The 26151-nt window shown below is 41.0% G+C and overlaps 1 protein-coding gene across 1 annotated transcript in view; it reads left to right on the forward strand.

Annotated features, from left to right (window-relative positions):
• CFAP61 (cilia and flagella associated protein 61) overlaps nt 1-26151 on the forward strand; it is a 232240-nt gene that overhangs the window by 114015 nt on the left and 92074 nt on the right. The window contains exons 18-20 of the mRNA XM_063443717.1: nt 17748-17849; nt 18672-18840; nt 23966-24140. Of these exons, the coding sequence (XP_063299787.1) occupies nt 17748-17849; nt 18672-18840; nt 23966-24140 (446 nt within the window). The remainder of the gene's footprint in view (nt 1-17747; nt 17850-18671; nt 18841-23965; nt 24141-26151) is intronic.

A 26151-nucleotide genomic window follows, 5' to 3' on the forward strand; every position in this document is an offset into this window, starting at 1 on the left:
TTGGGACTTTGTAGAAATGTATGTTTTTTTTCTGCCTGGAGATAATTGGGTTAATACAGTATCTGATTCAATTATCTCCCAGGCAGAAAGGGATTGTATGTTTGTTATGGGAGTGTCATGCATTTATTCACTGTTCTTATTGATCTGTGTCTTTGTGTTGGAGTCCCCAACAAGGTCCATGTAGACTTACCTCTTGCATGGGGATTGTCATAAAAGGCCAGTGTGGCACCATTAAAATTCATTCCTGCTTAACCCTCAACACGTAGCCAGTTATACTTTCTTGGAGGAGAGGCCTTCCCACTGAGTCCCTGGATCCAGGAGTTTGGTCCAGGGTGGGAAGGGACGATGAGACCCCAACCAAGCTGCGGTGGTTCATGGGGTCTATGGTGCTAATGGTGTCCTGTGCGGTGCTTATGGTCCTCAGCATCAGCTAGGAAGCATCGATTGGCGGAGGTATCCAGTCGTGGTGCCAGGTGGTCCGTCACAGGACGGCGAGACACAAACCAAGATGCGGCGGTTCGTGAGGTCTATGGTGCTTATGGTGTCCGGTGCGGTGCTTATGGTCCTCAGCGTCAGCTAGGAAGCATCGATCGGCGAAGGTTCCCAGTCGGGGTGCCAGGTGTTCCGTCACAAGTTGGGTGGCTTATAATGTTAGCGAGCGTGTATGGGGTTACTTGGTGTGTTTTAAAGGACATTAAAAAAGTAGAAGAGCTTTAGTTGAACTGAGATTAAGCAGAATGTTTTTGACATTATGTTTGCCTTTCTTAACCCCTCAAGGTCAAAACTAAATAATTATGTCATAGCAAACTATCCATTAAAGTTTGCCTTTCTTAACCCCTCAAGGTCAAAACTAAATAATTATGTCATAGCAAACTATCCATTAAAATTTTGTCACTGTGGCAGGGGTGTGGCAGGGGTGTGTAGAACTGCAACCACCTACATAATCAGGACATTCCATACTGAGATAGGTCTTTAGAAACCAGTTTGTGATGAAATATCATTAAACTTTAAGCTCTTAATTTAAGTAAGATTAGCAGAAGGCATAGAATGGAATGACTTCCTCTCCTACAGGTAGGAAAATGCAACGGCCACCTTCACTTAGTACTGCATGTTATGACATTAAAGCGTACGCCTGATGAGCCTCGTAACAAAGGCGAAACGCGCGTCGGGTTGGAGTCTGACACCTATTATTGGTTTCGGGTCCGACATTCACCCGTTTTCCCAAAGGTTACTCGCACTCCGCGGACATTACATTCCTCACCTCCCGGTTTACTAGTACCGACTATTTTGGCTGCATTATCAAATAGCAACCCGGGTACTCTGTATATCCATACGGGACGGTTACCAGCCACCCTAGTGCACAAGAACTGTGTGTATCTATCCTAGCACACAAGTACTCGGTGCACTCATCAGGGTACTATTTACTTTTTAAGTTTCTGAAAGGGACGTCTAGTGCCTACACGTATCATACATCCTCCTCTCTTGCTTCCCTCTTACCTCTTTACTGTACTTGGTACCCACGAAGGCACCATTCTACCTTTTTTGCCTCACCTTCTCAGCCCATGATACTCACACTGACTAGGTGGATTACCAGTACCTGACGGCTAGAACGAGAGAGATATACCCTTACGAGGAATCACTACTAATCGCCCGACGGTGGCTATTATCTCTAAAATAGTGATTACATTCCATACGTGTTTCCACAGCTGCACCTTGAAGGAGCTGTGCCCAGATCCGACGTTTTTTCAGTCGGATCACGGCCCCCTCTGTCTCCCTTTCCCCTTCACATTATCGATATCCAGTCACTTCTGTCTCCCCCACCAGGTTAGCTACCGACCATTGCCTCTAGTTGGGGACCTATATTTTGATACCGTCTGATATTAGGATGACAATATCGCACTCAGTAGTTCCGTCCCCCTGGAAAGCTACCTGTACAGCCGGGCATTACTCACGGCTAGAGGCGGACGGGTAACACGGTCCAGTCACCGCATTATACCACTGCTCTCTGTAAGAGCCCTATTTACGGACATACTCCATTACTGGATACATATTGATATTTTGGGTTTACATTATTGCCACTACGACACAAACGACATAGTGTAGGAGTACTGCATTGCCAAGTGTCGTTAGTAGGGCATCAGTACCCGTACGTTGGCTTGACACACCTTTCTCTTAGTTTAGTGTGTCTTACCATATACAATTTTAACCTTTTTCGTTAAGTTCTTTGTTTATCTTCACCCCACTCTAATAAAGGTTATTTTTAACTGTTTTTCTTACTACGTGTTGCATACTTAAAGATACACCCTACAGGACAGATTGCTCTCCTCTTAGTCTCTAACTCACCACTAGGGTTACCCCCTGCTCTGTCCTTCGTGATCATTTTGGCCACCTCAATTTTCAACAGAGTAAAGTTGTCTCCTTTACTTGTTTATTTTACAGACATGTTATTTCCCCGAGATTGCTAAAATAATAACTACTAAATAAATAATAGAAAAATCTTAATAAATGAGAACTAAAGTATTATTTAATAGTAACCTTCTCCTCTGATGACTTAAGATCAAACTAAAGAGCTGAAATGTATCAAAACACCTTGGAGTTGCCTGGAAATTACATTGAAGTGAGATCCTTCATTATCACGGGCAAGCCACACGTTCTGTTATCTGGACGTACAACACACAATATCCTGCACATCTGTCTTGCTTGGCAATAGCTAGCCTGATGCTTGCTGTTTAATTAGACGTTTTATCTGTACGTTGGTCTGTGAACATCTGAAGCGTTCCATGCTGTCTGTCACTAATTAGTTGGCTAATTAAATAGTTAGTGCTTACTTGCTGATCACAGTGGTAATATGTAATGAATGTTTTAGGGGGTCTTCATTGTGTGGTGTTATCTGTCTTCTCCATTCCTGATAAATATGTGAGTTTCCTTGTATCCTGGTTATATTGTCATTCTGAAGCTAACGGAGAAGAAAAAAAGACAATACAGTAGCATTGCATTCTAGCAAGTGTTCAATGGAGTCATTAATCACCTATCATTTAGAAGTCATCGGCTCCTTTGGTATAGGCGAATGGATTTCTCATCTTGACGAAGATTGATTTGGAAGAGTGTTCTCTTGGAGCTGGACATGTGAGTCTTCAATTGACTGATAAGACGAACGGCTAAAGTGACAGTTTGCCCGTCATTAGTAGAGTCCTTTCATATTGATTTATGCACACATGCACGCATGAATGTTCACCGGGAATTTGTCATTCATTTTAATGAATCACACACAAGTTCTCAGTAACAGCCTTCAACAACAGGATCAATTGGTTCAAGTGCATTTTATATTTTGTGTTTACATGTTTGACAGATGTCATCATTTTGTAATCTAATCATCCCGACTCTATAATGTTACTCACTACATCTAACAATGGCCTTGATCACAACCTAACCTTTGATTATTTTGGATATTTTAACGATAAGCCATTAACGATGTCAACATAATCATAATCCCATCCTTTTCGTACTTTTCAACAACACTTTTGACATTACAGGTTTGTCAGAAAAAGACTATATACATTACTCTAAGCGATTCACTTAAAGGGACACTATAGTCACCTGAACAACTTCAGCTTAATGAGGTTGTTTAGGTGAGTGCTACAGCTACCCGGAGCCTTTTTCTTGTAAGCACTGTATTTTCTGAGAAAATGCAGTGTTTACATTGGAAGCTTGGAACACCTCTTGTTGCAGTCAATCAGACGGCCACCAGAGGGACTTCCGAGTTCAGAGGCCCTAAAAAGGCCTCTCGTCCGATGCATTCTGGGTGAATGCATCAGACGGGCTATCAGCACACAAAGCACTGTGAACGCGCTTTGTGTGCTGACAGCCTGTCAGCACTGCTGTGGGCGTGGCTTCAGCTGACAGCTGAAGCCCGAACACACAGGGATGCTGTCTGGCCACAATAGTGGTTGAAGGGGGGGGGGGGGGGGGACGGACCTACTCTCCTCCCCCCCCCCCCCCCCGGCCCCCACCCCTGAGCGGTGAGTGGGGGCCCTAAAAATAAGGGTGGCACATACTGCCCCCCCGGCCCCCACCCCTGTGCGGCCGGTGGGGGCACTAAAATTATCAATAAGGGGGGACCTATTGTCCCCCCCCCGGCCCCCACCCCTGTGCGGCGGGTGGGGGCCCTAAAATTCACAATAAGGGGGGGGACCTACTGCCCCCCCCCCGGCCCCCACCCCTGAGCGGTGGGTGGGGGCCCTAAAATTCACAATAGGGGGGGACCTACTGTCCCCCCCCGGCCCCCACCCCTGTGCGGCGGGTGGGGGCCCTAAAATTCACAATAAGGGGGGGACCTACTGTCCCCCCCCGGCCCCCACCCCTGTGCGGCGGGTGGGGGCCCTAAAATTCACAATAAGGGGGGGGACCTACTGCCCCCCCCCCGGCCCCCACCCCTGAGCGGTGGGTGGGGGCCCTAAAATTCACAATAGGGGGGGGACCTACTGTCCCCCCCCGGCCCCCACCCCTGTGCGGCGGGTGGGGGCCCTAAAATTCACAATAAGGGGGGGGACCTACTGCCCCCCCCCCCGGCCCCCACCCCTGAGCGGTGGGTGGGGGCCCTAAAATTCACAATAGGGGGGGGGACCTACTGTCCCCCCCCGGCCCCCACCCCTGTGCGGCGGGTGGGGGCCCTAAATACAAAGGGGGTGGGGACCCTAGTTAACCCCCCCCCCCCCCACAAAAAAAAAAAACTTATCTCCCTACCTACCCCCCTCACCCTAAAAATAATGAGGGGGGACCATTAACTAAAAACCTGTAAAAAAATGAGATAAAATCAACTTACCATTTGATGTTTTCTTTCTTCTAAAATCTTCTTTCTTCAGCCCCAAAAAAGGCCAAATAAAAATCCATAATAACCGACGCAATAAAAAAAAAAAAAAAAAAACCCGAGCGCAAAAAAAATAATCCATCTTCACCCATGGAGGGCTCCGCGCAGACTGAGCTCCGCAGGGCGGGGGAAGGCTTATAAAGCCTTGCCCCGCCCTGCAATTAGGCTAAGAACACTCTGATTGGTGGGTTTAAGCCAATCAGAGTGCTCTTTGTCATTTTACAAGCGTGGGAAAGTTCTTTGGAATTTTCCCACGCTTGTAAAATGACACAGAGCAATGTGATTGGATGGCTTGAAATCCATCCAATCACAGTGCTCTTTGTCATTTTACAAGCGTGGGAAAGTTCTTTGGAATTTTACCACGCTTGTAAAATGACACAGAGCACTGTGATTGGATGGATTTCAAGCCATCCAATCACAGTGCTCTGTGTCATTTTACAAGCGTGGGAAAGTTCTTTGGAATTTTACCACGCTTGTAAAATGACACAGAGCACTGTGATTGGATGGATTTCAAGCCATCCAATCACATTGCTCTGTGTCATTTTACAAGCGTGGGAAAATTCCAAAGAACTTTCCCACGCTTGTAAAATGACACAGAGCACTGTGATTGGATGGCTTGAAATCCATCCAATCACAGTGCTCTGTGTCATTTTACAAGCGTGGGAAAATTCCAAAGAACTTTCCCACGCTTGTAAAATGACAAAGAGCACTCTGATTGGCTTAAACCCACCAATCAGAGTGTTCTTAGCATAATTGCAGGGCGGGGCAAGGCTTTATAAGCCTTCCCCCGCCCTGCGGAGCTCAGTCTGCGCGGAGCCCTCCATGGGTGAAGATGGATTATTTTTTTTTGCGCTCGGTTTTTTTTTTTTTTTTTTTTAATTGCGTCGGTTATTATGGATTTTTATTTGGCCTTTTTTGGGGCTGAAGAAAGAAGATTTTAGAAGAAAGAAAACATCGAATGGTAAGTTGATTTTATCTCATTTTTTTACAGGTTTTTAGTTAATGGTCCCCCCTCATTATTTTTAGGGTGAGGGGGGTAGGTAGGGAGATATTTTTTTTGGGGGGGGGGAGGGTTAACTAGGGTCCCCCCCCCCCTTTGTATTTAGGGCCCCCACCCACCGCTCAGGGGTGGGGGCCGGGGGGGGACAATAGGTCCCCCCCCCTTATTGATAATTTTAGGGCCCCCACCCGCCGCTCAGGGGTGGGGGCCGGGGGGGGGACAGTAGGTCCCCCCCCTTATTGATCATTTTAGGGCCCCCACCCGCCGCTCAGGGGTGGGGGCCGGGGGGGGGACAGTAGGTCCCCCCCCTTATTGATCATTTTAGGGCCCCCACCCGCCGCTCAGGGGTGGGGGCCGGGGGGGGGACAGTAGGTCCCCCCCCTATTGATCATTTTAGGGCCCCCACCCGCCGCTCAGGGGTGGGGGCCGGGGGGGGGACAGTAGGTCCCCCCCCTTATTGATCATTTTAGGGCCCCCACCCGCCGCACAGGGGTGGGGGCCGGGGGGGGACAGTAGGTCCCCCCCCCTTACTGATCATTTTAGGGCCCCCACCCGCCGCTCAGGGGTGGGGGCCGGGGGGGGGCAGTAGGTCCCCCCCCTTATTGATAATTGTAGGGCCCCCACCCGCCGCTCAGGGGTGGGGGCCGGGGGGGGGACAGTAGGTCCCCCCCCTCATTGATAATTTTAGGGCCCCCACCCGCCGCACAGGGGTGGGGGCCGGGGGGGGACAGTAGGTCCCCCCCCTCATTGATAATTTTAGGGCCCCCACCCGCCGCACAGGGGTGGGGGCCGGGGGGGGACAGTAGGTCCCCCCCTCATTGATAATTTTAGGGCCCCCACCCGCCGCACAGGGGTGGGGGCCGGGGGGGGGACAGTAGGTCCCCCCCCCATTTATAATTTTAGGGCCCCCACCCGCCGCACAGGGCGGGTGGGGGCCCTAAATTATTATTGATAATTTTAGAAAGCGAGCTGAGCTGTCAGTCAGACAGCTCAGCTCGCGAACGCGCATTCCGCGCACATGCGCGGTAAAGCGCTCAGGTTCTTCATAGGGCGGCATTCAATGCCGCTCTATGAAGAACGCGATTGGTCCAGCGCGAAGCCGTCCCATTGGGCCCCGCGATTTCGTCATTTTGACGAAAAAGGGGGCGCGGCCTAGCGGGGAGCTCGGCGCTGGAACGGAGGTAAGTTTTTAATATAAAAACACCGATTTTTTTTTTTTTAATGAATGAAAGTTCATATAAAAGCAAGAAGGAAGGCTGGGGGACCTGTCTTTCTTGCTTTTATATGGTGACTATAGAGTCCCTTTAAAGCAGCACTGTCACTGTGCAACTTTTGTTTTTACATGAATCTCTTTTTGCCTTGCTTTTATTTTATTTTTTATTTTTAATTCAGCTCAGTGTTTTTAGTTATATATGAGAAAAAGTATGGATTACTTTTTTTTATTGGATTACTGATCTTTGGCAAATGGAGTTTAAATAACAACTATCATCCATTTAAAATTAAGAAAAAGTTTATTGCGTTTAATTAAATAAATAATGTTTCTTTTTAATTCTGCGTATTTTTGTAATTTTCCCTTTTTTTTTTTTTATCTGGCTAAGCAGCCATGTTAAATCCGACTCAGCTGTTATCTGATAAACTGCTGCCCAACCTAACTTGCCTGCTGTGGTGATTGCTCTGTGTAAAACTACAGCAGCTGGCTCTATGTAAAACTAAAACAGAAGGCAAGTTAGGCTGAGTAGCAGTCGGTCAGATAACAGCAGAGTCTGACCCAACATGGCTGCTCAGCCAGATAAAAGAGTGAAAACCACCAATATACATAATCCCCAGTGTACATCAATAAAAAAAAAAAAAATTAACAAAACTTTAAAAAAATGATTAGTGAAAATTTTATGATAGTTTTTATTTAAGCAAAGTTCCATTTTGGTTGCTAGGTAAAAGCGAAACGGGGGAATTTGCATAATTTGTTATTTTTGTTTTAAATGACTTTGCATAATTTGGGAAGACCCTGACAGTGACATTGTCGCAGGGGGTCAAGTGACGGGGGAACAGGCAAAGGTAAGTTCTACTTAACTGGCACCGCCATCCTCTTCCAGTGGGTTCTCTTCTGCTCGCCAGGTGCTGAGATCACTGCTATACTCGAGCTTATGCTCTAGAGTACTGCTTAGAGGTCTATGGCGGATGCCACAAGAACGCTGAATCCTCCTTAGATAGAGCTCATTTCCCGGCAGCTGTCACCAGTGCCGGCTGGAGTACTGACATGTCTTGACTGTGGCTGCACCACCTAATGTCAAAAAGTGCCGGGCATAGGAAAAATACATAAAACAAAAGTAGTCCTTACTTTGTCTTGTGTTTTTGGTTACAAATAAAGAAAGCACTTAAATGGTGTTGTCAAGTCTTCATTTTCCTGCTGCCTCTAAGGAGTCTGGGAGTAGGAGCCTCTACTCAAGAAAAACAAATTTTCGGCTTCAAACATCTGTATAATTTATTTTAATACAACAGGATTTCATCTAAGAGTATTCTTACAAGGCATATATAGCTTTTTAGCTCAGGGAGCACATTTGTGATATGTATTTATTCATAGTAATAAACATGAGGTATTTTTTATTAATAGAAAAATATAATAGTTTGTATATTTTTCTGATGAAGAAATTTGAAACATGCTTTTCAGTTTTAGTCTAGTTTTAGTCGACTAAATCTCCAGCAGATTTTAGTCAATTCTACTAAAATCAAATGGGTTTAGTTAAAGCCTCTTTTGCCCCTTCCACAGCTCCTTTGTGCAGTGTTTATTTTGGCACCAAATTTCAATTCAGTTTTAGTCATAACCTTTTGACTAAAACGCCATTTTAGTTTTAGTCGTATTTTAGTCATCTGAATTGTTTTTGTTTTTGTTGTATTTTAGTCGTCAAATTTCTATTTAGTTTAAGCCATAGTCTTTTGACTAAAATGTCATTTTAGTTTTAGTTGTGTTTTAGTAATCTTAATTGTTTTAGTTTTAGTTGACTAAATCTAAAAAAGTTTAGTTGACTAGAATTTGACTAAAATTGTTAGTCGACAAAGTGAGCACTGCTTTCCGGTGCTGTGAAACTCGATGCTTCTTTGACTTATTTTCCTTGGATACCCTAATACCTTTGTAATGTAGACAAGGCTTTGGGTTGCTCACTCTGACTGTATCCACAGCAACATAAAATCTGCAGTTCTAAACCTCTGCTAAAATGCATTACTAAAATGCACTTCATAAATGTTACAGTGGCCTTTACTAATAATCTGACACTTTGCGTACATGGACGCAGACTGACATTAAATTATTGATCTTTTGAAAAAGAGCAGGAGGATTTACCATGATATGTAAATGCAGGATAAAAAAAAATTCAAAACATAACATTTTAAGGGTAAAAACAATATTTATTGTAATATACCACACAAAATGAAATAAAAGCAAATGAAAAAGTCCTTCTGAATAATCACAACCGGTTACGCCCTAAGCTTTCTCAAGTGATTAAACTTGAGAAAGCCCAAGGGAAAAACCAGTTGTGATTATTCAGAAGGACTTTTTCATTTGCTTTTATTTCATTTTGTGTGGTATATTACAATAAATATTGTAGGGTTTTTTTTGTTTTTTTTTAATTCTTTATTTTCAGTTTTCGTTTTTCATTTTCAATAGAGCAGGTATGGGTTTACAGAAAAAAAGATAAGGTTATTCTTGGGTCATTGTCATGGGAAAGTCATACAGCGTAAAAACAGGGAATCGATCAATCACCGTCTTGACACCGTACACAGCCTCCTTCACATTGCTTGATCATGTGCACATATATGGTATAGCTGGGTTAACATGCCCTGTGTATGGTATCTTAATCGAGGTTGGTGTACTGAGAGGGGGGCATTTCTAGGGCAATATCTGTCGAACAATTTTCAGTCCCCCAGATTGTCGTCTGGTATCGTGTGTAGTTGTGGTCTTTATGCTGTGGCGGTCGGGCTGCTTCTACCATCCAGTTATTATGTCACAGTGCTTCGTTTGGTGTGAGTAATGGTGTCTTAAATTGGCTAGTGAGTGGCCTCCTTTTCTCTTCTGCATGCTCGCGGAAGGTAGCTTCAGGGCGGGGTTCATGCACGGTTGTGCCTTTAGCCCAGTCTGGTTTGTGTCTCGCCGTTAGGTATGACGTACCCGTTCATCTGGGATTCTGTGTCTCTTATGTGGAGGTGTGCATCCGAGGCCATGTCGTGTGTCCTGTCATGTAAGCACCTAGGAAGTGGGGTAAGGGTGCTGTAAGAGTCGGGGTGGTGGGATGCAGGTGAAAGGTCGGTGGTCTCATCTCGTAGCCCGCCCAGGCCCAGTCCCTCCCCCATGAGGTTGTATTAAATATTGTTTTTACCCTCAAAATGTTATGTTTTTTTTATCCTACATTTATTTTATCATCTTAAAGGAGCCTCTCCAGGGACCATCACAACATCTACCTCTACTCTAATGGCAGACTTAGTTCAGTGTAATAGTTGTTATGCATTTGTTTCACGTTCCACTTTTTGGAGATTTGGATGCTGTCTAATCTGTAGACAGTTCTCTATATTGCGGCAGGAGATTGTATATTTGAAGTCTGAGATTTGTAAATTATCCGGTAAACAAACTCAGGCTGGAACTATTGCAAAGCCACTGCCGCAGAGACGTATTAGTGTAGTGGTGTTATGGAGACAGGCTCAGGCACTGAGGGCAGTGGTGTTGTGGAGACAGGCTCAAGCACTAAGGGTAGTGGTGTTGTAGAGACAGGCTCAGGCACTGACGGTTGTGGTGTTGTGGAGACAGGCTTAGGCAATGAGTGTAGTGGTGTTGTGGAGACAGGCTCAGGCACTGAGGGCAGTGGTGTTGTGGAGACAGGCTCAAGCACTAAGGTTAGTGGTGTTGTAGAGACAGGCTCAGGCACTGACGGTAGTGGTGTTGTGGAGACAGGCTTAGGCAATGAGTGCAGTGGTGTTGTGGAGACAGGCTCAGGCACTGAGGGTAGTGGTGTTGTGGAGACAGGCTCAGGCACCGAGTTTAGTGGTGTTGTGGAGATAGGCTCAAGCACTGAGGGTAGTGGTGTTGTGGAGACAGGCTTAGGCACTGAGTGTAGTGGTGTTGTGGAGACAGGCTTAGGCACTGAGTGTAGTGGTGTTGTGGAGACAGGCTCAGGCACTGAGGGTAGTGGTGTTGTGGAGACAGGCTCAGGCACCGAGTGTAGTGGTGTGGAGACAGGCTCAGGCGCCGAGTGTAGTGGTATCATGGAGACATGCTTGAAGACTATGGTGAGCCCTAATAGAAAGCAGTTGTTGGGGGATTCTATCATAAGAGGTGTTTTGCTGGACAATAATGGTCTTGTGAGATGTTTTCCTGGAGCTACTGCTCACAGAGACAGGAGATGTATTTCTTATATTGTTAAGCGAGCAAAGCAGGAAGGGGAATTGGATGTACTTGTCCATCTAGTGACAAATGACTTGGCTTGCAATAAGGTTTCAGAGGTAAATTAATTTTTTTGTGTTTTTGCCAATGATATACGGAAGGTTGCTTCCACACTGGCATTCTCTGAAGTTCTGCCTGTGCATAACACTCAGAACGACAGGCTGATGCATATAAGGGACTTTAACTTGTGTCTTGGTGAATGGTGAATGGTGTCGGGAGCAAGGATTTGGCTTCATTTCTCATGGTAGTTTTGTTTGGAATGGAAATAAACTGTACAAAAAAGATAGTTTGCATCTCAAAAGGGAACAAATGTTCTCAGTGAGCAGTTCAGAGGTTTTGCTAGGATGTATTTAAACTAGGAGGGGGACAAAAGGGTGATAAAACATCAATCCAATTGCCCCCCTAATCAAGAACAGAATGTGCTTGTAGCTAGAGTGTTAAAGAATTATCAAGGAAATAGCTAAAATGACATTAATAGGGGAAGTTATCATCATGGGTGACTTTAGTCTTCCAGATGTGAACTGGAAAACCAAAATAGCTGCTTGTGCCAGGAGCACACATATTCTAAACTCCCTACTTGGATTGTATCTAAAAGTTGTTGAGGAGTCAACTCGTAAGAGGCCATACTAGATTTAGTGTTAACAAATGGAGATTTGGTATCAGATATTACTGTAGGTGAAAGTTTAGGATCCAGTGATCATCAGTCAGTGTGGTTTAATATAAGAACAGTGACTGAGTCACAAAAACAAAAGTTTTAGACTATAGAAAAACAGACTTTTCTAAAAATAGAATATGTATAAATGAGTCATTATCAGACTGGAGCAATTTAAATGGAGTCCAAGAGAAATGGGATTCAAGATCAGAGACAACATGGGTTTACTTGAGGGAGATCATGCCAAACTAATCGTATTGATTTTTTTGATTGGGTAACTAAAATAGATCAGGGTGGTGCAGTAGACATTGCTTACTTAGATTTCAGTAAGGCTTTTGACACTGTTGCACATAGAAGGCTTATCAATAAAGTGCAATCTTTGAGTTTGGATTCCAATATTGTTGAATGGGTAAGGCAGTGTCTAAGTGACAGGCAGCAGAGGGTTGTAGTCAATGGAGTATATTCGAAGCATGGTCTTGTCACCAGTGGGGTACCTCAGGGATCTGTACTAGGACCCATTATCTTTAATATTTTTATTAGTGATATTGCAGAAGGTCTTGATGGTAAGGTATGTCTTTTTGCTGATGATGCTAAGATATGTAACAGGGTTGATGCTCCAGAAGGAATAAACCAAATCTCAAATGATTTAGGTAAACTAGAAAAATGGTCAGAGTTGTGACAACTGACATTTAATGTGGATACGTGCAAGATAATGCATCTTGGACTTAAAAACCCAAGGGCAGAGTACAGGGCAGAGTACAGAATATTTGATAGAGTCCTAACCTCAACATCTGAGGAAAGAGATTTGATTATTTCTGATGACTTAAAGGTAGGTATGTAATAGAGCAACAGGAAATGCTAGCAGAATGCTTGGTTGTGTAGGGAGAGGTATTAGCAGTAGAAAGAGGGAAGTGTTCATGCCATTGTACAGAACACTGCTCAGACCTCACTTGTACGCAGTACGGGAGACCGTATCTCCAGAAGGATATTGATACTTTAGAGAGAGTTCAGATAAGGGCTACTCAACTGGTTAATGGATTGCAGGATAAAACTTCCAAGGAAAGGTTAAAGGAACTTAACATGTATAGCTTGGAGGAAAGACGAGACGGGGGGGATATGATAGAAACATTTAAATACATAAAAGGAATCAACTAATTTGCATATGCCCACCCAGAATCCTTTGCGGTAGTAATATCACTGCAAATTTGTGATTTCTGTGGGAAAAGCAAGTCTCATGGCCTGGCTGGTGTGCAAATATTTGTTTACCATTGTATTGATTGTATGTATATATATATACGGAAATCTGGCACTCTACCTTTAAATCAGCTTCTGTAATAACCCCTCGGCGCTGCACAGCATAAATAGATATGGAAAATGATGAAGAGAGCACTCCAGAGGATTTTTTCAATCAAACTATGTGTAGTGAAGGGGATCAACGTTTCGATCCAGGAGGTCTTGTTGGGTCGAAACGTTGATCCCCTTCCCTACACATAAAGTTTGATTGAAAAAATACTCTGGAGTGCTCTCTTCATCATTTTCCATTTATATATATATATATATATATATATATATATATAGTATATGATAAATAAAGGCTTGCACTCACGGTCTGTAGATAAGTAAAATATTTCTTGTTTATTTCAATTCATTAAAATATGGTTGCTGCCATCATCAACGTTTCAGCCACTCCTGTGGCTTTCATCAGGATCAATACAGCATACAAAAAAAGGTTTTGTATGCTGTATTGATCCTGATGAAAGCCACAGGAGTGGCTGAAACGTTGATGATGGCAGCAACCATATTTTAATGAATTGAAATAAACAAGAAATATTTTACTTATCTACCGACCGTGAGTGCAAGCCTTTATTTATCATATACTATAATTTTTTGGCTATGGCTTTTTAGGCACCCGGCATTTTTTCATAATTTTGAGTGTGTGTGCTGGGTAACACTGTATAATATATATATATATATATATATATATATATATATATATATATATATATAAATTGAAAATGTATATATATAAATGGAAAATGATGAAGAGAGCACTCCAGAGGATATATATATGCATCCATACTTATTTCAATTTATACTTTGCGCAAATCCGCTTTTTCTTGCTTTCTACATCCCATAGGGAGGTTTGTCTTGCCATAGAACCTATCTGTTGTTATCTCAGGCATTTCCTTTGCAGTTCACAGTTGGAAGCCAGCTTTGTGATGTACTTGTGGATGCTCTGTGTTTCATCCAAGAATGTGGCCTTGACACTTATCAGGCCCTGACTGCCTTCTGTCCGGTGTACAGTCTCTGGGTGCTGGATTTCAGGTGGAATCCTTAATTTATTGTGAGTAATTGCCAGGTCTTGATACCCATGGTGTCCAGCTCTTCTCTTGGCCAGGTTATTATTCTACCTGAATACCGGAATACCGGTAGAGTTTATGTGTTGATAAAGTGGATCTTGCTATTGCCATTAAAGCTGATTTATCCCCATCTAGAGTCTTTACATAATTTGCAAAGACATCTGATGGTGACTAGAGATGTCCCGAACAGTTCGCCGGGAACTGTTCGCTGGCGAACATAGCTTGTTCGCGGTCGCTGCGGCGGGCGAACATATGCGATGTTCGGTCCGCCCCCTATTAGTCATCATTGAGTAAACTTTGACCCTGTACCTCACAGTCAGCAGACACATTCCAGCCAATCAGCAGCAGACCCTCCCTCCCAGACCCTCCCACCTCCATGACGAATAGGAGGCGAACCGAACATCGCATATGTTCGCCCGCCGCGGCGAACGCCAACAAGCTATGTTCGCCGGCGAACTGTTCGGGACATCTCTAATGGTGACATTACAGCTGGGGGTCTGGTTACCTTGGGGAGCAAGGAAAGGTGTGATTTACTTACCTAAACATGTTCCTCGTGGCCGCTGCCATCCTCTTCCGCGTGCTCTTCTACATCTCCTGGCGCTTCAGCTATAATTAGCTGACATCAGCACTGTACTCTTGTGCATGCGCTGGAGTACAGCATTGAGGTCTATGGATGATCCCATGGCCTTATGAAATAGCTTTTCCCCTACAGCCATCACTGGAGACAGCAGGTGGAATTGACAATCTTGACAGTGGTAGCTTAACCACATTTGTCAAGCGCAGGAAAAATAATGAGATAGAGCAGTCTCTACTTTCAGTTTATCTTGTGACTGGGTTGGACTTTCAGTGAAATTCCAACACAGTCAATGTGAGTAATTCATAAAGATTCAATCTATATGAAATACTCATTTTTGATATTTTGGTGACAGAGCCGCTTTAACCTTGGACTTCAGGACCTGTCTGACCTTCTGGAAGAACAGGCTCTCAGCACCAGATTAATTGAACCGGAAATTTACTACACCAAACAGGACCCAAGGTGCAGACTGTGCAAAGTGTACACCAAGATAATCCAGCACCTAGTAGCTAGGCATAAAATATTAACAGCATATTTCGTATGATTCCTGTTGCATATTCAGATAGCTGGTTGAGCTTGGTGCAATCTATATTTAATAAATTTATACGGCAGGGTTAGTAATAGACACTGCATATTAGTAATAGACACTTAGCACTGAAGACCAGCCAAGGTGGTTTAGGTTTTCCCCAGATAAAAGAATACTAGAATGCCTGTATGCTAGCACACATTATATATTCGCAGTTTGATAATGTTAAAGAGGAAATCTGGTATAAAATATAAATGAGTTTAAAAAAAATCTAACTCTGTTACTAAAGAGTTAAGTTGAATGTTGTGGCGAACTAGGGAGAATAAAGAAAAAAAATACAGTGTAGAGATTCAATCAAAAAGTATTGTATTTAATAATCTTTTGAATATTTGGGAAAAACGTAGACGGGTATGTCATCTTCATGAATCATGATAAAATTCATGATAGAATTTTTTCAAATCTCCAGATAACCCAACTGATGTATAATATAGATCATTTAAATCTTTCCAAGTGGATGAATACTGAACTTAATAGTATTGAAAACTTACTTGAGAATGATAAAGTTAGAGATTTTTCCATCCTGTGTGTAGAGTATGGTATAAACAACAAAGAAATATTTAACTATATTAGAATAAAGGGATATCTACAAAAGCATTTAGCTGTGGATACGTCAATAAAACAAATTAAATTTGGTTAAAATAATCAGGGGTATGAAAATGAACAAATTAATTGCAGGCTGTATGGAGCTAATTAAGGGTGATCCTAACGAACCTATTATATAGGTGATATAAAAAAATGGAAGAATGAGCTAAAAATTGATATTAGCTGTGAAGAATGTAGAGAATCAATGAAAATTGTTAATAAAAGTATTAATTGTTTAAATCTGGTGGAGATACACTATAAACCTCTAAATAAATGGTATTTGGTTCCAAGTAGGTTATATAGAATATATCCTAATGCCTCTGACAGATGTTGGCAATGCTTAGCCCAGAGAGGAGATTTTCTCCATATGTGGTGGGATTGTCAACCTATCCAATTATAATGGAAAATGATAAATACAAACATTCAAACTCTACTTTTAAAAACATTGGATTTTAATCCTAGTCTGTTCCTATTACAACTAAATATTTCAAATACTTTTGGTTCAGTCTTTGTTTGTTATGGTATGATGATGTCCTATTTGTTTTTTTAATATATCATCATCGAAGTTAAGAGATAATGTGATCAAAATGTTGTATATGTTGTGAAATGTTTTACAAAAGAGAATAACAATAGAAATCAAATATTAAAAAAAAAAAAAAAAGTATTTGCAGGGACTGCATATACTGAGAGGCACAGGTCAGGTTGCTGGACTTGTCTGAGTCCAGATAGGAGATACCACAAAGAGTAGAGAATGACAGGACTAAGATAATGAGGAATACACAAAAAATACCAGCTGGATGTGAGAGAGTCGGTTATTACAATTATAATATCTTATCCTTACCAGCAGTCAGCCCGATGCTTCACTGAGTTGGCACTGGATCTGTTGATGTAGTCTGCCCCTATTTCACTTCACATGCACAGTCACATGCAGTGTCTTAGCTAACAGGGTTTGACATAATGTATCCTGACACATCTCGTTAAATTAGTAAATATCCTTACACTTATAAAGTTGTAGTGGGTGATAATCGTACTTTTATTCCTTAAAAAAAAAAAAAATGCATATTAAAAAATGATTTCATCCTCTTAAATGTTATAGTCAGTGTAGTCAGTTAATATAGTCAGGTTGGGGCTTGTCCTTCTAGGTGGACAGACGTGCCTGTGGTGAGCTCTCCACAGAATCCACATATTCTGTAATTATCTTGCTGCTTGCATCCTTTGGGAAAGTCGCAATGAAAACTTACCTGATCTAACTCAAAGTGAGGCTCAGTGGAAACACTTTTACATGTCAATCTCTAGCTCCCAGCACCAAACTCCAGATCGCAGCCTGCTCCGCCTGGTATGTTCCTTGGCGAGGAGGAGAGGCCAATCTCCTTGCCTGGGGCTGCTGGATCCTCTGTAGGCTAAACTTGGAGCTATGTTCCCTTCCCTTTGGACTAGTGGGGGTGATCCTGGTTCACCATTGGGAGAATAACCCACATTCATTAAATAGTTAATTTGAGTGAACTGAAACATGAGTGAAAGAATTTAGGGCCAGCATAGCTGAGTTGGGGGGAAAAAAATCTTTAAATAGCTATAGTCTCAGTTTGGCTATTTCAGCTTGAAAATTTTAGGTTCATTACTTATTGAATGAAGCTTATTGATACAAGAACAATTTAGAACTATGAATATTAACGTATATGTTTGTTTGTTTTTATCCAGCCCACACTTGAAGTTCAACAACATAACTCTGATCTCAACACATGGTTTTCCTTATAACAAGTCACCTGACACTTCAACCAACTATAGGTTTCTAGCCAGCAGGTTTGTAATACTATTATTAATCACTATGTATGCAGACATATTCTATGAAGCAGTATGCATACGGCTTATATAGGACCTACGGCTTGTATATATTTCAATATGTGTTCATCCACGTACCAAATATTAGGGTTTCCGTTGCTTCGTTTTTCTTACTGGTATATATTATTATGCAATTATTTATGTAGCTGGTACTAAGAAATTAGTAAAGTACCATATGGGTTATACTGTTATTAATTAATTCACTCATTCTGAACTCTCCTATCTTCTATACACTTTTCTTTCCATGGCTTTACAATATGGGAAATGTCGATCACAAATATTTTCAGTATCATTTAAGTCTATGAAAACCATCTTCCAAAGGAGAAATCAAGTACTTAAAGTGGTAGTGTTTTCTGAACATACAGATAAATTATTTTTTTAAAACACTTACTAGTTATATTAATGTAAAAACACAAAATGGCTTTACTAAGTAAACAAAATTGTAAAATACAGAAAAAAAAAGCGAGATGGCATCTTTAATGTATGTTAAAAAAAATCAAAAACATTTATACTCCGTGTTATATGATTAAGCCTTAGAATAATTCTAGATGTGTTATCTCTGTAGGCATGTCCCAGTCCTACTGACAGCAGTCTGATTTCAGTCATTTAAGTTGGGCAACAGAGTGCCTCATTATGAATAATCTCTCGCTATAGGTTTTTAGAAAGCTCAGTGAAAGCCAACATCCTTAAACCACTAGAGGCTGTCCACCAACTCACCAGATGTCTAATTAATGCCTGCTGTCAGCTGTTAAAATGTCACTTATGGCTCTACTCTCTTCCCAGCCACTGTTATGATGATAAAGATTACGCATTGATGTCACTTCGGTCCTGGGTTAATGTTGTGGTTGGTAAAATGACAGGCATAGACAGAGCTGCCAAGTTTGTGACTGTTTCCAATGACAGAAAAGTGCTATATGACCATCTAATTCTCTGTACTGGGCAACAATACCAGGTAAGGTATTATATTTTGTTTTTATAGCTATTTTGATCTAACTTGCAAATTTGCTGCATTCTTCATCATTTTGTTTTTTTTTTGACAATCTTTATTTCAATTTTACTTTTTTTTTCAAGACAGAGATGGGGAAAGAACATAGAAAAGGCCATTACAGGGCCAGTGGTTTAACAGTTCGGAGCATACAAGTGCATAGTCAATATGAGGTGTACAATACTCATTAAAGGGACACTGTAGGCACCCAGACCACTTCAGCTAATTTAAGTAGTCTGGGTGCTGTGACCCTTTTGCACATAGTGCAAAAAAATGCAATTTTTACATTGCAGTTCTAAGTCTGCCCTCTGTGGCTGTCTATCAGACAGCCACTAGAGGGCTTCCGGAATCCAAACTGATTTTTGGTCCGTTATCTGACGCTGGACCTTGAATAATGCTTTCCTATGGGAAAGTCTAATGTGCGTGCGGCCATTGCCGCCCAGGGGCATTAGGTCTCCCCCGCCGGCTGACGTAGATGGGGAAGGAGCATGGGCGGAGCCTGACCCAGCGCCGAGGGACATCGGTGCTGGATTCATGTAAGTGGCTGAAAGGTTTTATCTCTTCAGCCCCACCAGAGGGGGGCTTCGAGGGAGAGGGACCAATTAACCCTACAGTGCCAGGAAAACGGCTTTGTTTTCCTGGCCCTATAGGATCTCTTCACATATTATAAACCAACCACTCATAACAGTCACACAATGTTAAGTATAGCAATGTGTATCGATGCATAAGCATTTATCGGGTCCTGTTGACCCGTGCTTCACATTATAACTAAAGGAATAGAGGGAGGAGAAAAGGGGAAAGAAAAAAATATAAGTGGGGGTGGAGGGGATAGAAGTAGTTTTGCACACAGAGAGGAGAGGCAGGCGCAGGGCCAAACTTAACCTTTAGTAGGAGGCCTTTAGATTCTACGCAGTCGCCCCCTCAGTCAAGATTACAGTCACTGATAGACAAGTCAGTGTCGGCTACCTTTATGCATCAGATCTCATGGACCTATTCTTAATCTTCAAGTAAATCCCATATTTGTCAGCCACTGATGTAGTCACACAAATAGCATTCTTTAATTTCCTTTTGCTTTATCACAAACATAATTCAGGTATGACAAATCTGGGCTGTGAACGGCAAAAGCAAATGCAAGCATCTGCCTGACAGAGACTCATCTATCAAAAATAGGTTATGGTATTTTGTGAAACTTTAGAAAAAAACAATGTTTATTTGAACACTATCGAGTGTAGGGAGCGCAGATTGCTAATGTAAAATTGAAACACACTGGGCTATGTATATAAAACACAGTTTTGGATTAAAGCTTTAGAAATGTTTAGATCAGATGGAACATTTGATTAGTGTCCATGTCGATTGTTAAGCATTTAGAAATTATCTGCAGATCTTTCTTATACACGTGAAGTATTCGCCCAAAAAGTTTTACCAAAGCCCACCAAAATGCACGTTTTCAAAACCTCCCTACATGAACACAAATACCTGCATAATTGATTTAAAGAGACGATTGCCAATCCATTGTCATTCTGCATTCCAAACAATTTGCGATTTAGACAATTTCACGATTATTTTGACCTGGTGATTTTGATAGAAACTTTGACAGTTTGTCATGCGCAAGGGCTGGTTTGGAGAACATTAAATAGAAATTTCACTTCTCCAACTTTCTCATGACTAAATTTGCCGTTACGGTTTACTGAAGGTTAAAACTGAAGGGTATATTCAGTTTTACATCATTCTAAGGATTACTGACTAAATTCGAGTTGCAGTAAGCTGACTTGAAATATTGAATGGCTTGGCCTAGATACTTAAAGTATTTAGGCCTAGCAGTATAAGAAAGAGAAAAACCTTCAAGACCCTGGGCTAGACATTTTTTCTACACATTATACTATATTATATTTATCTCAAGTTATTGTTCAACACAACGTACAATTTAGTGAAGAAACCTTAATCTTCTAAAACAATGTTCCCAGTCACAGGTCCATGTTGGCACTGACTATTCTAATAAGTTGTGATAGCTCACCTTGGCATGTTTTTAATTATATTTCCTGTGATACTTACCAGGTCTCTTAATGTTTGAAAATCTCAGGTGCCAAGGTTATTGTCTGTTCTATTCCTTTGCTTTAAATGTCAACGTTTCCCATTATCATTAATATCCCCATTGGATGCTAGAGGTCAATGTAGAGGTCAACAGTGACAGAGAAGTTACTGTTATACTATACTCACAGACAATATAGTGCTTTGTCAAAATGTAATGATCAAGTCTATAATACATTTGGTACCACAATATTAAACAATATATTTTACAGTCTGTTCTCTGCACTAAATGTGGAAATTGAACAGGCCTGAAGATGTGTCATGGGATCAAGCCCTACAATATGAAGGATGATTGCAAAAGATTAGCTTCATCAACATGACCTTTTGTCATTGTTTAAGTGGTGCAGTGTTGATAAAATATAGATTTGTTCAACGTATCTTGCTAATGCCAAAGTCTTTGTGTAGATAAAAAGGACAAAACAGGATTTTTGTGCCTTTTTAAAATGGGAGCACATTTTTCAATGGTTTGAAGGTCAGAGGTCTTTGTGCAATCAAGACATGGCTTGTCTCCATTAAAATGCTCATCTCTGGCTTAGTTGAAAGGGGACGATAATCACAATGACAAATCAAAGAAAATGTTTTGCATTGCGTTGTCTGTGAACGTTCTCCCTTGCCACTGTGACTGCAAAGGTCGTATTCAGATATGTGTAGCAGCAAATGTACAGCTGCGCGGTAAAGCTATAAAACATAAGAGAACAATAACATTGTAAAAGCTACACAACACCACAAAGCTTTAAGACAAGTTTATAGTTAGTCATTGTGAATAACAAGAATGCTTATCGTAACAAAATAAAGGAAAACCAAGACAGTGGCATATCACGGTAATCACACACATTTTACTGTATTTTTATCCCATTATCTACAGTCTCTTTTAGGGTGACTATGAGCCTTTTGCATTCCAATTTTTACTTTTGTAAACAGTTTATTTTTCATGTTAAACTTGGATTGATGGCTTATTTGTGGGTTGTCGTGTGTGTGTATGTATATATATATATATATATATATATATATATATATATATATATATATATATATATATATATATATATATATGTGTGTAAAAGAGATAGATAACCCTGGCTATTTTAATAAATTTAGACAACAATTTATTAAAAAAGATTCCAGTTTATTGCTTTAAACCAAAGACTATTCTAATTACGTAAGGATGTATTTTAATTGCCAGAGTTAGATAGTACCTATATTTGGATATTATGGTTTCTTTTTTGCAGTTTTGGTGTATAGAACATGCCCCTGCAGCATCACTGCTCAATCCTCTGCCATTTAGGAGTTAAATCCCTTTGTTTATGAACCCTAGTCACACCTCCCTGCATGTAACTTGTGCAGCCTTCCATAAACACTTCCTGTAAAGAGAGCCCTATTTAGGCTTTCTTTATTGCAAGTTCTGTTTAATTAAGATTTTCTTATCCCCTGCTACGTGAATAGCTTGCTAGACCCTGCAAGAGCCCCCTGTATGTGATTCAAGTTCAATTTAGAGATTGAGATACAATTATTTAAGGTAAATTACATCTGTTTGAAAGTGAAACCAGTTTTTTTTTTCATGCAGGCTCTGTCAATCATAGCCAGGGGAGGTGTGGCTAGGGCTGCATAAACAGAAACAACGTGATTTAACTCCTAAATGACAGTGAATTGAGCAGTGACATTGCATGGGAATGATTTATACCCTAAAACTGCTTTATTTAGCTAAAGTAATTTAGGTGACTATAGTGTTCCTTTAATTTTATTTGTAGCAATAGACAGAAACCCTCCTGACTAAGTCACCTGTATTGGACATCTGGATTTATAAATAGCATCTATTCAACCTTGTGAAAAGCTAATGAAGTGTCTATTTATAAAGAATTATGAGTCAGTAGTTATTTCCTGGCACTTTCAGAATACCTGAACCCTTAGAAACGTTGCTGGCAAATAATAAAATAGATTTTAGGTAATTTTTTAATAAATTTGTTAAAGTTTTTCAGAATATATAGGTGCTATAAAAAAAAGAATTAGAGAATATTTTTTTTTTCATTTTCATACACAGACTCAGTAGGAACAATTTAGAGTCTTCTACGAGAACATCTTATTCACAAGACTTAAAGAAAAACTCTGGGCACCATAAAAACTTCATCTCAATTAAATTGTTATGGTGCTGTGAGGCGTGCTCCTTTGTGTTGCTTTAAGTCTAACCCCAAAGTTGTGTATCCGGAGCCCATCCACTCTGCTCCACGAAGAAGCCTCAGTCTGGGCACCATGGTTAGTCTGAGGGTGTTATCTGATGCTTTCAGCCTATTACTAACTCCCCATTCACTGTGAAAGAAACGTATGTACGTGACCAATCACTGCCATCTATTGCTGCTCAGGCTAATGTTTCCTCATTACCCCAAGCAGCCCCAGAGGAAGGACCCTGCCGAGGGTCTCCAAGCATTTAAACCACTTGGATAAGATGAAGCAGTTACAGTGCCTACTGCGACCCTTAACTTTGTATAGAGATTTGTCCTACTTCTCTCCTCCTGGTGGAGCACAAGACTCCAATTTAGGACATTGGTATGGCAATATATACTTCCAAGATTTATAGGGATGTAGTCTCAGCAACAGTTGGAGAGCTTTACATCCGACCTGTAGTAATAACGAGGATATTTATTTAACCCCTTAAGGACCAAACTTCTGGAATAAAAGGGAATCATGACATGCCACACATGTCATGTGTCCTTAAGGGGTTAATAAAAAGGGATACAGTAGCTTTTCCTGTGGCAAAATGAGCATCATTTGAGCATCGTTTCTCTATTTCTTGGACAGTGGAAAGCGTAAAGACACTGAGACACTCACTACATCATCAGTTCTGATTGGCTGATGAGAATACAACCAATTGATAGGAATCCTTACTCTGGTTGCTGGGACTATAATTAACAAGTACTGTAATCTGCTGGGATATATATTTAAACACATTTACAGCGATTAATTTTAATACAGATTGACAATAATATGTTCCTGTTTTGTGTACTATAAGGTTCCCTATCCAACTGGAGCAGATATTAGTAAGCTGGTAACTAATCGAGAAGTGCAAGACTATTCTAACCAGAGGTATACAGGGAAAATTCCTTCAAATCTATTTATTCTGCAAGACAGTGACGACTGTTTGAAGGCAATGAACTGGTTGAAAGACAACTTTGTCGGAAATGAAGGTAAAAAAGATGTATCCCTAGAAGCCTGTATTTTAAATGAATGTCATTTTTTTTTCTTCCAGTCTTGATGTACAATTAATGCCCATTTAATTACAGCAAGATGTTTTATTTGTCAGTCATTGTTTTCCAAGATCTTTGACAACATGTTATATATTTTTGGGGTAACCAGCATGTTAACAAGCAGAAAAAAACATGATGAGAGGTTCAATTATCTGTAATTATTATACAACAAAAATTGAAAGTTCTGAAAGCAACGTATGGCAAAACTCATTAGCTAACTAATTAAAGAATAATTTAATTAGCAAGTGTGCTTTGCAATTATGTAAAAAAAATGTATCATTATGAGTCTGAAAGGCACTGCAGAGAGAAAGAAGCCTAAATTAGAACTAATTTTCCAAGTATTTAAAATTATTCTTTTTTCCGATGTCGTCTTTTGCTTGCAGTAATTTACACTAATAAAGGAACAAATAATAAATGAGAGCCATTTAGTATTTATTGTTTACCAGAGACTGCCCTGTAGCTGTCGTCATTCACGCATTCAACTGCTTCCTTCCCTTTCATTCTTCATACATCCGCTAGATAACACTAGAATGAGTTGGTTCAACTAACTGTCCAACTGTTCCTGCACTACAATTCTATCAGGCTGGCAGAGAATTTTGGGAGGTGCAATCCTAACAATAGATAAAGGGCCAGGTGCCACCCAAGCACTAGAATTACTAAGGACGTACATCAAAAAGAATATATTTTCAGGATCACCATCAATGTTCTGATATATACAGGAGAGATGTACGGTACACTTCTCCACTGGTGACAACAACCCTGCGGGTTAATGACAGTCGGACAATAAATTGTTGTCCCCATACTGTTGTTAGCCTGAAGGCAGGAGTTTATTTATTTTAAAAGGGTATTTGTGCAATGAAAATGCTTGGCACACAATGCTATTTCTACTGCTGAAAGCTTTTTTTACATTCATTGTTGTGCTATATAATTTTCTTGTGTTTTAGGAATTGATTGAAAGAGCTCAAATCATCCTGAAATATTTTAGTGTATTCTATTAAATGATGTATCCCTTTAAATTAATGTGCAGGGAGTAATTCTTCAATGACACGGTGTCTACACTTTAAAAAAAAATCAAAAAAAAATCTTTATTATGGTGTATTTTTACATAATGTAAGAATGTATCAAGCAGAAGAAGACATGATATCACATCAAGATCGGTGATGTTTACAAGGTATTTTGTACAAAAAGAGTCAGTTGAAAGTAAGTACACAGCTAATATCATCTGATAATTGTAGTTCATGGCCGTGTTGTATAAATGAGCAGACAGGGACCAATTGCCTACGAAGTTGTGGAGTCATACTACATAGCTTTAGGCGCATGGATGCCTGGGTGCAGCTTATAATAGTAATCAATAGAAAACAGAAGAGAACTATGTCGCCTACTCCAAACTTATTGGGTTTGGGACAAAGTGGTCAGTGTGGTGGTGGTAGCTGTGGGAATCTGGATTGTTGCTCTACCAAGCCCTCTGAAGGAAAGTTAGTTAAGCTGTACATACTTCCAGTGGCGTCACTAGGTGGGGGGCCAGAGGGGGCCATGGCCGCCCCTAGATCAGGCTGTGCCCCCCCCAATTGAAAGTGAAGTTACTGCTCGCTGGGCTCCCTCCATGTTACTGAGAGCCCAGCCCCTAAACAGATAGAATCCCCCTGCCTGTAAACACAGACACTGGTGGGAGGAGGGACTTAATTTCCCTTTCCTATATACCAGTTTAGAATCCCCATATCTTTAGGGTGTATTCACTTCTTGGTATCTAAGATGGCAGGTTGCCAACAATTTTATAGGATGAACCGGATACTAGCATAATTGAGGTCAGCTGGCTACTTTCAACAACGTTTATCAAGTCTACTACTAATTTACATGTTTTAAGCATATATCTCAAGTGTAGATACTAATCATCAAATTCCCAAAGATAAAGCCCTGAAGATAAATTAAAGATCCTGGGTTTACAAACATA

This window comes from Pelobates fuscus, chromosome 2 (genome assembly GCF_036172605.1).
Source record: "Pelobates fuscus isolate aPelFus1 chromosome 2, aPelFus1.pri, whole genome shotgun sequence".
NCBI lineage: Eukaryota > Metazoa > Chordata > Amphibia > Anura > Pelobatidae > Pelobates > Pelobates fuscus.